This window comes from Parasteatoda tepidariorum, chromosome X2, assembly GCF_043381705.1.
Source record: "Parasteatoda tepidariorum isolate YZ-2023 chromosome X2, CAS_Ptep_4.0, whole genome shotgun sequence".
Lineage (NCBI taxonomy): Eukaryota > Metazoa > Arthropoda > Arachnida > Araneae > Theridiidae > Parasteatoda > Parasteatoda tepidariorum.
Genome location: NC_092215.1, coordinates 8,878,864 through 8,893,752, shown reverse-complemented (window position 1 = coordinate 8,893,752; position 14,889 = coordinate 8,878,864). Strand labels below are relative to the sequence as shown.

Genomic DNA, 14,889 nt, shown 5'->3' with positions numbered 1-14,889 from the left:
TCACTGCGAAAATTTTCTAACTGGTTCAAAACGCTCTTACTATCGGAGTATATAAAATACTTTCGTTCGGAGCGTGAAGAAATCAGCCGCAATGCCAAAAGGATGGCAACAGCTTCCGCAGTGAAGACGGAACAAATATCTGGGATCTTGTAGCTATAAGTATCATCAGCGATGATGACACCACAGCCTACGTATCCCGTCGATTTTGATCCGTCAGTATATACAGGCATATACTCAAAATATTGGTGGCGATGAGAATTGAATATTTGTTGATAAATGATGGATGCAACATTAGATTTACTGTACAACTTAAAAAGGGAATAAAACTGATATGGTGAGATGATCCATGGTGGTATGAGAAGATGATCTATTGATTGTGTTGGCACCTCACAAATGTTAAATGTTTGTATGAGAGAACGCACGCGAGCATGAAATGGACGGACATATGAAGGTTTAGCGTCATACAATCGCTCCAAGCTTGATGGAAGGACATCGTGTTTTAGAGGGTGAGATTTGCAGGATTTCACATGATAGTAATACGCTAAAGACAATTGCATGCGACGAAAATCGAGAGATGATTGGTGACTAATGACATATAAACTCTTTACTGGAGAGGTGCGGAATGCGCCACTACATATACGTAAAGCCGTATGATGCACTATATCCAAACGTCTTAACGTGGAAGCAGTAGCAGTACCACAAACTAAATGGAATCCTGGAGATTTTAATCACACGGAAATGCCGTAATAAAAGGAAGAGGTAACTATATTGAAATATATTATGTTAACACTAAGAGGCTGTATTGAAAAATATTTAAATCAAGCGATCATCAACTCCATTTTTGAAATTGAAGTGCACTACAATAAAAAAAAAGAACATTTCAATTGTTAAAGTAGAATTTTTCTCAGTTCCCAAAATATTTTATCAATTCAAAGAACACAGAGCAATATTTTTTCCTACACTGCAGATGAGAAGAAACAACCTCTCTTTTTACAAACTTCAGATCATAAAGCATAGGAATAGGTTACTATCGATGTTATGATGACCGTAAATACAGTTATAGCAACTCCATTTGAGAGTACAATCCTTAATTTAAAAAGTTTTACTCCATATCTTATAAACACTCTTTAACCTAAAATATGAAAAAAGTTCTTTCTTTTTTATTTATTCCAAGTGTAAAAGAAAGTAAACAATTTTTATACTAGTTTTCCAAATGTAAATTAAGTTAAAATTTTATCATTTTGTATTAACTTAAGTCCTTTCCTCTTGATAAATTTCAAATTTTATTTACATATAGCCTTTCTCTCCATACCGCGTACTTCATTCACTTAGTTGTTTACCTAATATTTTGATAACCATTAATTATTTATTGTCAGTCTACAGTAAGGAGACAAATAAATTAGTTAAAACATGGATTATGTGAAAACATATATAAGGATGTTTATGTTAACTAAGAAAAAAGCTTTACACTCTTCAGCACAATAATGCCTCTCTATTAAAGTGAACATTGCTTGGTTAGTCAATGGTCTTCTTACGATAAATGGACTATAAAAGAGCGTACATAAGAAAATGTTTTCAGATAAACAAATCTAACAAAAACCACAAATAAACACAAGTCGCAATTAATTGCTTTTATTTTTCATCAAGTACAAATTCAATAAAAACCAAGTATCCATGTTAAATAGAGTATAAACAGAAATTGTAAAAATTTTGAAACTAAATCACTATTTTAAGTCGTTAAGTACAGTAGCTTAAACATACTTACTAAATGAAAAATCATTTCTATCTGTTTTTCAAAACTTTAAAAAATGTATAAACTATTAATAATGAAACAGTGCTAAAATTCATGTGACCAGCACATAATAAAGTAACATAATGTAAACAAAATATATACAAAAATGGCACCTTCAATGACAACAAATAATAAACATTTTTAACATTACTTTGCACAGCTTATTTCAACCAAACAATAACTAATTAATTAAAAAGAACAAAATATTAAACCTATAAAAATATAAAAATTCCTACGTCATTATGTAAATATTTAAATCCTAAAAACAAAATAAGTTTTGTAACTGAAACAATGTATATATAAAGTAATTAGAAGATTACATAAAATCAGAACTATTAGCAAACATTTAAACTTTCTAAATATTTAAGCTTATGCAACAAAAATATATAATTAAAACATTTCTTTCAAAAGAATATTATTAGGATAAAACACTGGAACCACATTAAAAACTAAAACAAAATGTCACTAATATAAACAAATTATAGATAATTATTAAAATAAGTTGATGAGGATAGCTAAATACACAACTAAAATTCTCCAGTTTAGCAAATTTGGAGTAAATAATATATTAATTAAATACTAAAAATGAGTGATTTTTGCTGTTGTCTATATTATACTGACTTTAAAAGCTATGGTATCGTAATACTTATGAGTTCAAACAATTTATCAAATTTAAAAACACAAACTTTGAATGAAATAGAATAATTTTTGCAAACTAACTTGACCTAACAAAAAGGATTTTTGATCTTAAACCAAACTTCACTAAATACAGTAAACCTGGATTAAAAATCGGTCAAGCAATCACTAGACTCAACAAAACAAGAACTTAAAACTAAAAAAATGATAATAGAATCCATTGTGTTACTAAGCTACAGACTTTTCTTAAAATCTTACTAAACAATGGAAAATTTTCCTTTTAAAATAAACTTGTATAAATCAATTTTAACACTTAACATCATACTTTTTATTCATAAAGTATTTTATTGTACATTGGCTCAGACAATCATTATATTTATTGAACGAAGAAAAATGTTAAAAATTTACAATGAAACTTGAAGTTTATTTGGGAAAAAAAAAATTACATACATAACATTGTTTTAAATATCTGACCAAAAATAAGATATTTTGAATAAAATTCTTCTTTGTAGAATGTGAACAAAATTTTTATATTAGTTTGCATTCATTTAGTTCGGTATTTATGCATTAAATGTAGATTTGATGAATGATGCTCATTTTTTAAAGTAAAAAATAAATTCAGATGTTTAGCAATATATTTATTCTACAACCATCTAAAGAAATTTAATTTTTCCCTTTGCTTTACCTAGTTAAACAATCTAAAACATTTTCTAAAATTTCCTTTGTAAACTTTAGAAATTAAACAAAATATCCAACATAGAGAAGCAATAGCTAGAACTTTTCTGACCATTCATATTCATGCTAAGTAGGTATGTAGAAAATTATACTTTTTAATTTCTCAATTCTAAAATTATCAAATAAAAATAAATAATTGAACAAAATAAGTGAATGTATCTTTTATATATAAACATTTCAAATGGTTACCATAACTTATTTGCAAGAGAGCCATTTCTATCTAAACTAATATATTTATAAAACAAAATTTATAATGAAGTATTATTAGAACAATTAAGTAATTTGGCACCTACTAGATAACATTAGGAACACAGCATATTACAACTGAGAACCAAATAACAAATTCAAAATCAATAGACTGTTTTTAATACAGACAGAATTTATTAAACCAGAATCTAAAATGTATAATTTATAATATTTCCTTCTATCAGAGAGCAAACAATTTATTGAGTGTTTAAATAATTAAATATTCAAATCTCAAAAACAAAGATCATAGAAGAATAAAACATGATTATAGCAAAAGATGTAAAAATTTGAAACAGAAACTTCAAAATTAGTCATTTTTTGCTATAGTTTCAATGTAGAGTTAAGATAAAGAGTTATAGTTCCATTACTCATCTCAAAATAGGTTAGGATTACAAAATTATACATTGCATGGAACAATTCTATTTGCTTAAAGAAAAGTAATGGATTGGTTCTCAATTGTACCAAATAGTTATTAAAATAAGCGTGCTTCATTCATCTTTGTTTCTGATATTTTAAAATTTCTAGATCAGAAAGTTTTTCCTTAAGAACATTGTAAAAAATTGTCCATAGAATTAAACAGTTAAAAGTGGATTTTAATATTTAACATCTAGTATACATACAACTCCAGTAGATGTAAGCCAACTTTTGGAATGTTCTATAGTAGAGTCCTTTACTTTTATTAATAAAAGCTATTATTTACTATAATTTTTTTTATTAATATTATTAAATGAAGGTTCTGGGATTTTTAATAGACCAGCATAATTAGTAATCTTATTAGTTATTACACAAATGAGTTTTCTGCCATAACATGTCTGTTAATGTTCTTGGTAAATATCATTGTCATGAACAAACACTTTAACAGAATTAAAAAAAAAACAAAACATAACTATATACAATATGAGAAACTAGGTCAAAATGTTCAGCTGCCATACCTTCATGCATATCTTTTATAAGAGTGCGTGCAGTTAGAATGATACATAATGTTAAATAAATATGAAATTTAAATTTTACTTACAATGAAGTATAAAACTTTGACTTAAAATAATTATTACGGGATATTGTTCAGGCTTTTTCCTTATATAAATAATTTAACTTTCCAGCTCCATTAGCAAATTTGTAAAGAAGTTTTCTTAAAAGTGTAACTTTTTCTCATTGAATGATGTAAAAAAATTTGTTTTAATTTTCAAATTTTAACCAACAGATTTTGCGAATGATTGAATAACCTAAGGAAAAACAGCTAAACTGGTTTTCCTTATGTTATTCAATGAGAAAAAGTTACATAACAGGGAAAAATCCAAATTCACACACAATGACCAATTGCTAAATGGCTGAAAAGAAAAAATAAATGTTTTTAAACAAAATGCAACTTTCAAGCACACTTTAGATATGACTCTAGATTCACCTCATGTGGATAACACTAATTGTTCGAGTAAAGAGTAAGTAATAAAGTAAAGTAAGCAAAGAATTGTATCTTTTAAGTAATTTATATGACCTAAAACTTTTATAATATAGATATTTTCAAATAATGTTATGCATCAAAAGATGTGCAATTTTACAATTCCTCTAATGTGAATCTTTGCAATTCCAAAAGTTTGTTTGAAGTTGACACATAAAAATTATGCATAGTACACACGTGATTTAAAAATAATAATTTTTTTTTAATGTAAAAGAATTCCTGAAGAGAATCTTGGGATACAAAAAAAGATTTTAATTGCAAAACAATTAAATGATTTCGATTGGCTATTCGAAATAATGTTAAAATAGTAAAAGAATGAGTTAATATTATAAAGCAACTATACAATTATCTATCAGTATTGTAATATTTCAGGAATACAAAGATAAAACTAATTTTTAACACATTGTAAGCATCTTACAATACATTTATCAGCATATTATTTTAAGATACTACAGAAATTTTCTACATTTACAAAATATGAAAATAAAATGAAATTAAAAATCAATAATTTTCCACATATTCAACGAATTATTTGTTGCAGAACTGGATCAGGATGATGCTTATCAGTATCATCCTGATTGAAGGGAAAAAAGTCTGAATGACACTTTTTGAGTTTTGCAACTTGACAATTCAATTATCAAAATATTATATGAAAAAAATAATAAAAATAAAACATATAAAAGAACTACCCACATTAAAGTAAGAGAAATATAGTTCAAAATAACAGATGAAGAAAATCAAATTAGTCAAAAATAATAGTTAGAAAAGGTTGTCGTAATTAATGATTGAAAATTATTAAAACTTATTCTAAAGATACTCTGAGTTAAAATGTTTTTTTTTCTCTTTAAGTTAGTCAGATTTAAAAACATAAATTATTGTGAGATTTAATATAGACTTAATATTTAAAACAGTAAGTTTTCATCTGGAACATTCAGTATTTTAGAGATGTACCAAAAGTACTAATAGGACAAAGTTAATTTTTTCATAATAGCTATGGAATTTACTGTATTTTGGGAAGATAACTGCACCTTAAGTAATTGACAATGAAGCAAGTTATATGCAAAACCCCTGTTCTAATCAAGTGCAAAAATTACACTGTTAACTTTCATACAAAATCTGAACAAATAAGGATAGCACACTTTAACCATCTAGTTGTTACAATTGCATTCTTATTAGAAACATTGGTCAGACAAACAAGATTTTTTGAGTTGTAGTTCATAAATAAAACTAAAATTGAGATGTTTAGGGTTGTGTCAATGCTTTTCTATAAGAAAATAAAAGGAGAGAGTAAGAAATATCATTCAAATATGGATGCAGAGAAAATGGAAGTGCTAAGATGTGCTACCATCTTTTATGCATTGTAGGACCAGATGTAGAAATTACAAAAATAGTCAAATTTCAGAAAATTTTATGAAAATGAAAGAGTTTAAAAAGTACAAACACATTAATAATTCTTAAAAGTTAAGCTAGAATTGAAAGTGACAAAACAATTACTTTCTACAATTAATGAAAATTAACTTTATTCATATAAAGGAAGGAATTAAAATATTGATTATTACATAAAGAAATTAAACCTATTATTAATAAACAAGTATATTTTAAACTAAAACCATTTAATAAGCAGTTCAATATATTCAACTAAAATTTTAGTTGCTCAGTTATGAAATGCTTTAAAGTAATAACTGAAAGAATTAAAAAAGAAGTATTTTCATGAAAGAAACATGTCTTTATTTAGGAGCACTTACCCAGGAGTGTTTGCAAAAAACAGTTATAAAATTTCCCTATCTTTTAGAAATAAAAAATTAGAATAGCTTATTGTTACAAATTAATATAGTCAAGTTTTTAACAACAAAAAACTTTTAAATACATTTGTTTTAGTTTTGAGGTATTGCAATTATTTTTCATAACTTTCAGCTATTTAATCCACTGGTAGTTTAGCAAATGGTTGAAATTAGGAGAATGTTCCTACCTAACACACTATTTCCCTATTTCATAAGATTGAAAAACCAGTTTAGCTATGCAGAGAAGACTTCAGGTTAAAATAAAACTTTTTACATGGAGAACCCTCAGTGGGTTAATTCATCTTAGTGACAAAAATATTCTCAGGCAAGACACACTGTTGAATTTTTTTTAAGCCAAGTTTAATATCGCAAGAAAGTAAGTTAAGTTAAATGATATTTTTCTTAAGCATTACAGCAATTATATTTGAGAAAAAAAAAAAGAAAAAAAACATGAAACAAAATCCTAAGGTGATCATGATTGTGGTTTTAAAAAAGATTTACAGCTATGGAGCAAATGATGACCAATGGAAAGTCAGAAAAGTGTAAAGATTGTGGTAGGAAATATAGCAATTGAAAAAAACACTATAATTATGACATGAAAAAACGAATTTTTAGCAACAAAAAAAAGTTAATGGAAAGGATATCAAATAACAATTTTATTAAATTTCAAGATCTAGTCTAAAATCCTGTAGAACTCAATACATTTTTTTTAAAAAGTAGTAAGATTTAATGTGCGTTTAATAAAAATAACAATTTTATCCTTAATATTTCAAAAAACTGTTATAGTTCAAAAACTATTGATATATTAATGGATACTTTTTCAAAAAAAATTAAGAAACTTTCACGAGGTTGTTATAGACTTTTCAATCTAAACTTATTAGCATATTCCATATAAATTGAAATTTTTTTAATATTAGTGCATTGATTGCAATATTTTTTAGATTTTAATACCTTTAAATTAAAACAAGTACATTAACTTTAATAACTGGCTCTTTTTGACAGATGTTAATCTTGTAAATATATGGCTTTTACTTTAAAAATTACCGGCTATTAGTGATTTATAAGCACACAGAATACGTATATAAACTTAAAAAAAAAGCAAATTATACCATTAATTAAACTATTAATTTGCTAAATTTATATTTCAGTATATAGTCAAATAGTTCTTCATAAGTAAACAAATGTAGAACTAAATTTACTTGCAAGTGGAAACAATTTGATTAGAAAGCTAGTTTAGAAAAAACATTATATATTCACTATAAATGGATGCATTAAAAATATCATAAAACCATTTCAATATGAAGTTTCAAAGATGTTACAAAATAATGACACAGTTTTATTAAAATAACATAATTAAGTGTGAATTAAATACATGCAATTTTTTATTTCATTATAAAAATTATTAGACATGTGTTAACTAAAAACTTATTTTATGCATAAAATATATTTTGCATTGAAATTATAAGAATTCCAAGCAAGCAATGGTACAATCAAAACATTTTACAACAAACAGTTATAAAAGCTTCATTAGAATTAAACACATAATTTCACAAAATGTTTGCTAAAGCTTAGCAAGAAGTTATTATTCCATTTTAAAATGTAATACATCTACAAATATTGATATTTATTATAAATCACTAATTTGTAAGGATCTCTGCACTGGGAGAGTAGCAGGTTTACCTAGAATTTCTAATCTATTTAAATGACAATCTCGACATAAAAGATGGCCCTCAAGAGGATAGCATCGTTTGTCTGGTTCATCAGTCAACTGTAAGCCACAATCCTAGAAAGAGGAAAAAAATATATCCAACAGAAACAAAGTAGAGAGTTTAAATTTATAGTTAAATATTCTAATACACAGTGGGGAAAGAGCTTTCGATCATGCCAACTATCAAAAGGAACCTCAAGAGTGAGTTGAGTTAACATGTTTTATATACTAGTGAAGAGATGTTAAATAATCATAGTGGTAGTTATGCCACAATACTGCAGCAAGAATAAGTGTTTAGATTGGAAATTAATAAAACAGTCCTTAAGACTACACAAATTTATTAGTAGAATCTTCCACAAAATATAGCAATTTCCAGCACTCAATTACATCACAAATATCAGTGCAACACACAAAATACAGGCTTCACAATCTTAGATGGCTCAATAAACTCACTAAAGACTTGAAAATCAGAACAATAATGCAAACAGAGTAATGCATTACAACTCTTCTCTACGAGGCACACTAACATTTATATAGGTTTTGCGACAAAGCCCTGGATCTTTCCACAGAATTCTTGACTATTCTTGCATAATTCTGTGAATATTAGTTACATCTCCAAGAAACTTGAACTTTCCAGAACAATCACCCTGTCGCATAGTATTACTATGTCGCCAAAATTATCATCAAGTTGGCAAAAATGTTGCCCAACCAAATCTTCCCTAATAAATAAGGCGTTATCTTCTCTTTAAATCATGCCATAATTATGCGACTTTTTTACAAAATTTCCAATCAGACTGTCCATCTGAGATATTTAACTTAATAACAAAAAAACATTTACAAATTATACACATTTCCACAAATTCGCAACAGTACCATCAAAGGAAATTTTTGTTACATTCAGTGATACAACCGGAAATATATTCTAGGTGACATTTTAAAATTGGTAGCTTTAACATCCATCAATTTTCAATATATGATAATTTAAACAGAGAAACTTTTATACAGTAAGTAACTTTCAATTATTATTATTGAACAACACTTGTAATTTAATAAGTAAGGGAGAGAGGAGGCTAATATGGACAATATTTACAAATTTGCTAAAAAGTTAAATAGGCACAATTTTTATCATAGTAATTTCTTTTATTAAAATTTAAACTTATATGTCTACATTTAGAATTATAAATAACATCTAAAGCTTTGTATTTTTGAATCTTTGGAAAAATTGCATGTTTTTTCAGTCACACCCATGCAGTTTTTAATAGGTAATGTACTGTAGTCATCCGATACATCAAGACTTAAGCGAGCGGCACTGGAAACTTATGCATTTTTTTAATACTTTCAGAATGATGAAAAAATGCATTTATTTTTGCATTATTGTTATTTTATTACATCTTGAATTATCATAGAATAGCTCCTTTTGAATCAAATCTGCCTTCTGATTGATCGGCAACTGAATTAAGCATTAGAATGATTCCTGGAAGCGGTTTGATCCTCAAAAGTTTACTTAAGCTATCCCACATGGTATATGTATGGAATGCATTAAGTGAAAAACCCCGAAAAAATTTTATGTGCAAAAAAACGATATCAAGATTTCAATTTATCTATCGAGCATGTTTCACATTTAACATAATTTTTTGAAATAGTATTTATAATTAAATTGCTTACTAATGACATCTTAATAACAACTACTTCAAGAAAAAACTTTTTTTTAGAGAATATGTGATATTGGATTTTAAAATTGCTTGAATATGAATCACAATATAGGATTTTAAAACAGTGAAAATACGAATCATGATGCATAATTTTTAAATAATCTGAATACGAATCACAATGCGTAGTTTTTAAATCACGTATAAATACGAAAATCTATTTTTGATATTGCAACGGCATCACTACGTAACGTAATATTAGATTTTAAAAATGTGTGAATTCGAATCGAGGAGCTGTATTTAAAAAATGCGTTAATACTAATTGAGATGTTGTTTTTAAAAATTTACATGAATAAGAATTACGATATACGATTTTTAATTCGCATGATTACGAATCGTAATGTGTAAGTTTTAAATTGGGTAAATACAAAAATCAACGATTGATAATAAAATAGCATGAGTAAAAATCACGACATTAGTAGATTCCAATGCAGCTCCAAAGATTCAAAATGGCGAAAAAATCACATGTTCATAAATGTCTTGCTTTTTGATTTGCCGAAGTCTGCAAACCAATGGTTTTGAGATATGCGGAATTTTGCGATATTAAAGGAAAAATTACATGCCCAGTTGCCAGTTTTTGGACCCGGAATAATGATACGAAATAACCAGAATTCTGGGGTACACATGGAGTACAATCACCTCTGGGATTGCTTATTATGTCATTTTTCAGTTAGTTAAAACTGGTTTCGACAATGTATCTTATAATATATTGTCTGCTAGTGCAAGCTTTCTGCTTTTTATTTTATTTTATAAAATATGGTAGACTAAAGAGGAAACCATGTTGCTTATTTAATAAAAAAAAACATAGTTAAAATTAAAAAGTAAAGAAATTACCTCACAAATATAGCAATCAACATGGAAATCTTTATCCATGGATACAACTCGTACAGTTTCATCAGTGCCCTTAAAAAAAGAAAGAAATTTTAGGAAAGAAACAGTCATTTTACATTTATATGCCAATAAATATAAGCCATACTAAAACTAGAAAAAAAAAGTCTTATGTGTGCTGCATAGCTAAATTGGTTATTTATTGATTTTCGCAAACAAATAAAGAATGAAATGGCATGGTCAAATTCAGTTCAGAAACACTTTGTGCTTGAGTAATTTTCCTTTCCTAAAAGATATATTTCTTTCGTAGGAAAGCATAGGATTGTTTTGCCGAAGATCCTATAATTACATCCTGTAAATTACATCCTGTAAATCAACCTACAGAACTAAATCCTCTCTACATTCCTTTCAACTTTTGAATATGAAAGTATATTCAGACCTAAAAATAACATAACTGATGCGAGATATAAATGAGGATTAGATATAAATGTGATAGTAATGTATAAACACTCTTCCAGCAGTGAACAACATAGGGTGACCCGGGGTAATTCACGATCACTCTGTTTCTGGGGTAAATAATGATCACCTAAGTTTTATTTTTAAAAAAAATTTTTTTTTTAAATTTAAGACATGGACAAGAATGCTTGTACACTTTACTAAAGTATAACTACATTTATTCAATAATAATTTTTCGTTTAATCTAACAAAATAAGTATCTTTTAAACTGCTTTCTGTATTTTCCATTTCAAAGATGGGTTTCAAAATGTGCACATTTCTGCAAAGATCCCCCTCCTTCTCTTAATAATAAATATTTTGAGTCACTTTCTTTTTCTTTGATATAAAAGTAGTGTAAGCTTTTGTTTAATTGTTTCACATCTACTGTAAACATTATAATTGATTATAGGAAACTATATCAAATGTTGCCCCCTACAGATGGGGTAATTATTGATCACTGGGGTAATTCCTGATCATTGTCATTTCTTCTTATAAATAGTATAAAACATAGCTAATAAATAGTCAATTGTCTTTTCTTAAATAACAGTTCATATTTATTAAGTGGAGCAACTATAAAATATATTTTAACTATAATCACAAAATTTGTTTTTAACTGTATACAAGAAAAATGTGTTCTGATATGCACCATTTCTAGCTTGTCTTACCTTGCTTCTATCTTAAATTTATGTGTGTACATTGTTAGAATAATTTTTAAGTTGATAAATTAACCTAATATAAATATGGTGAGAAATTATAAGCTTAAAAAGGATACTAAGCTTCTAGAAAGCAAAAATAGTGAATTTCTTTTAATGATTGAAAATGAAAATTTCAGTGTGAGAGCTGCTGCCAGAGCTGAAGTGTTAATCTTTATTCCTGCTTTTAAATAAAACGTTTTAATAGCTGCTTAAAAATATCTTTTTGGTTTATTTGTTTGATCTTAATGTCTTATTTGTTAATTACCATTGTATAATTATTTTTAAACAGCCTATTTACTATAAAAACTGGTAATCAGTAATTACCCCAGAAATGATCAGGAATTACCCCAGAAATGATCAAGAGAAGGGGTAATTCCTGATCACTAAAAATTTAAAATCTTTTAAATTCTAATTAGATTTTCAAACAAAAGAAGGTAGCATAGGACTCATCTCATATAGCCTCAAACTTCCAGTAAATATTAAAATTCTATTTTGAATAGTTTTTTGATAAAATAGATGTTTGCGTTTTTTGATCAGGAATTACCCCAGGTCACCCTACCAGTTTTTTTTTTGGTTTATAAAAAATTAACTATTAAAAATTTAACTTATTTTTCTATGATTCTTCAATCAAATCATTAATTTTCCATAATTCTTTCATAAAACAATCAGAAAGTGGAAAATTATGCTTAAATTCCAGTTTTCAGTAAAAATCATACTGGTAGGAGCAGTTTAAAAAAAAAAATTAACTTTGGAAAGCTTGGTTAAACAGATTTCAATAACAAACATCACATGTAACTAAGACTAAACTTGCTTATTAGCCAATGCTTATGGCGAGTAAAATTTTGATTTATCTGAAAAGCTAAATTAATATAAATTGCCCTTATCTGAATTTCATAAAAACAAAACGTTTTTAAGTTTTTGCTTTTTAAATAATTTCAAGAAATTGATAAAACTTAAAATATTAAATAAGATTACTTTTTTAATGACTATGGTTAACAAACTCTATAATCTGGTAAGCAAATAAGCCAATTTAAGAAGAAATAATTTTTATCTAGTAATACGAAAGAGAGAAACCCAATCTTTCTCTATTTGAATAAAGACAATATCATAACATACATTATTAATTAAAATAATAAACAAAATAACAGTTCACAAAATAAAATTGAATGTAAGCATAAATACATTTTTGTTTTTATCTTTGGACATTCAAGGCAATAGGGCTTTTCTAGTGCTAATAAAAGAATTGTGCACTCATTGTAATTACATAATAATTCTAGTAAAAGCATTTATAAATAAATCTAAATAAAAGGCAAATTTAATGTCAATCTGCTGTATTTTTTAATTAAAACTGCTTTTTTTTTTAAGTCTAACAAAAATTTATCAACCCCATCATGACATTTAGTAAATAAAAAAGGTAAGTTCCCTAGATTTTTTTTCAAACTACAACACTGTATATATATTTTTAAAAGTGTAGCATACTTCAACAGGAGTTATAGCTTTTCCACACATGGCACATTTTGGAGCATATATCCTGGAAAGAAATTAATAAATACAATAAAAAGGTGTGAACTAATAGAGCACAATTATTAAATTACCAAATTAAAATTAAGAAACTAAATTGGTACATTGATTAACAAATAAAATTAATACAATTGCATAGTTTTTTACTCCCTTTATTTCAAGTGTTCTAAAAGGATAACTGTCATTAAAGATCACCTTGAAAATTCAAGATATTTAATTACGGTAAATAATATTATTCAGACAAGTATGTTAGGTGGCTTTGCTAAACTAAAAATGAAAGGGTGAAATTAAAAATAATACAGACTTCATACAATCTACAGACAAAATCCGTATAAAAATACTGAAAACTAAACGATATATATGTATTATAATATAAATAGTCATTTGATTTCAGTTTCATACTAAAAGTGCAACAAAATTCTAATCATTATAAGAAATTTAATGTTAATTTTACAAATATAATAAAATAATTATAAGTATTTAATACCGAATATAAGCATTATTTATATTTAGGGTAAGTCTAGGTTAGATGGACATAGAGAAGTTATAGCTAGTTTAATTATTTCTATTTGTTAATATACTGCAGTAGATGCAGTTTCACAGGAAGTAGTAGCGTTACTCTTTGTGACAGCAAAAATTAAACAAAACTTAATTTTTACTTGATTTAGGGTTCAAATATTTTTTTATGAATTAGGTACTTTGTTTTTAATACATAGATAATATATTTTTTTCTAATTAACTAGGCCTTTCAGCCCATATGTTATTCAATCTTTTAATATAATTTGTACATAAATTTTTTCCTGACTAAAAAGCAAAAGAATATAATGGCGGAATGGCATTATAAATTTGGTGGCAATCTCATATTTGACTGTAAGGTCAAGGTCTCATCTTTGACTGTGATTGTCACATTTTATTAATGTGACCATCACATTTGATGGTTCTATTTCAGGGTTCCCACTCTATGATGAGATTGAAATTCAAGGACTTTCCAGGACTTTTCAAGGACCTCAACAAAATTTTCAAGGACCGTAATCTAAGACCAATTTTAAAAATTATTCTCTTCTATTTTACTAGAAGACACAATGCCTGTTGTGGCAATAATTAATTTCAAATATAATACCTAAATGCTTTGCCTATATAGAGAGAAGAGAGTATATGTATTATGGACTAAAATTTATATTTTTTTAAAAACAACCCTACTGGTTTTACATATTAATTCACAAAATCATTTTCAGCACAATCTATAACTAATGGTAATGAGGTGTTAATGGTGAAATCCTTTAATCC

At 26.6% G+C, this 14,889-nt stretch overlaps 1 protein-coding gene across 1 annotated transcript in view; it reads right to left on the bottom strand.

The window, feature by feature from the left end:
• Positions 1-1,616: 1,616 nt before the first annotated feature.
• LOC107443374 (LIM domain-containing protein jub) overlaps positions 1,617-14,889 on the bottom strand; it is a 43,390-nt gene continuing 30,117 nt past the window's right edge. Inside the window, exons 6-8 of the mRNA XM_016057226.3 lie at positions 13,561-13,612; positions 10,898-10,966; positions 1,617-8,429 (exon numbers count right to left, since the gene is read on the bottom strand). Of these exons, the coding sequence (XP_015912712.1) occupies positions 8,274-8,429; positions 10,898-10,966; positions 13,561-13,612 (277 nt within the window). The 3' untranslated portion in view covers positions 1,617-8,273. The remainder of the gene's footprint in view (positions 8,430-10,897; positions 10,967-13,560; positions 13,613-14,889) is intronic.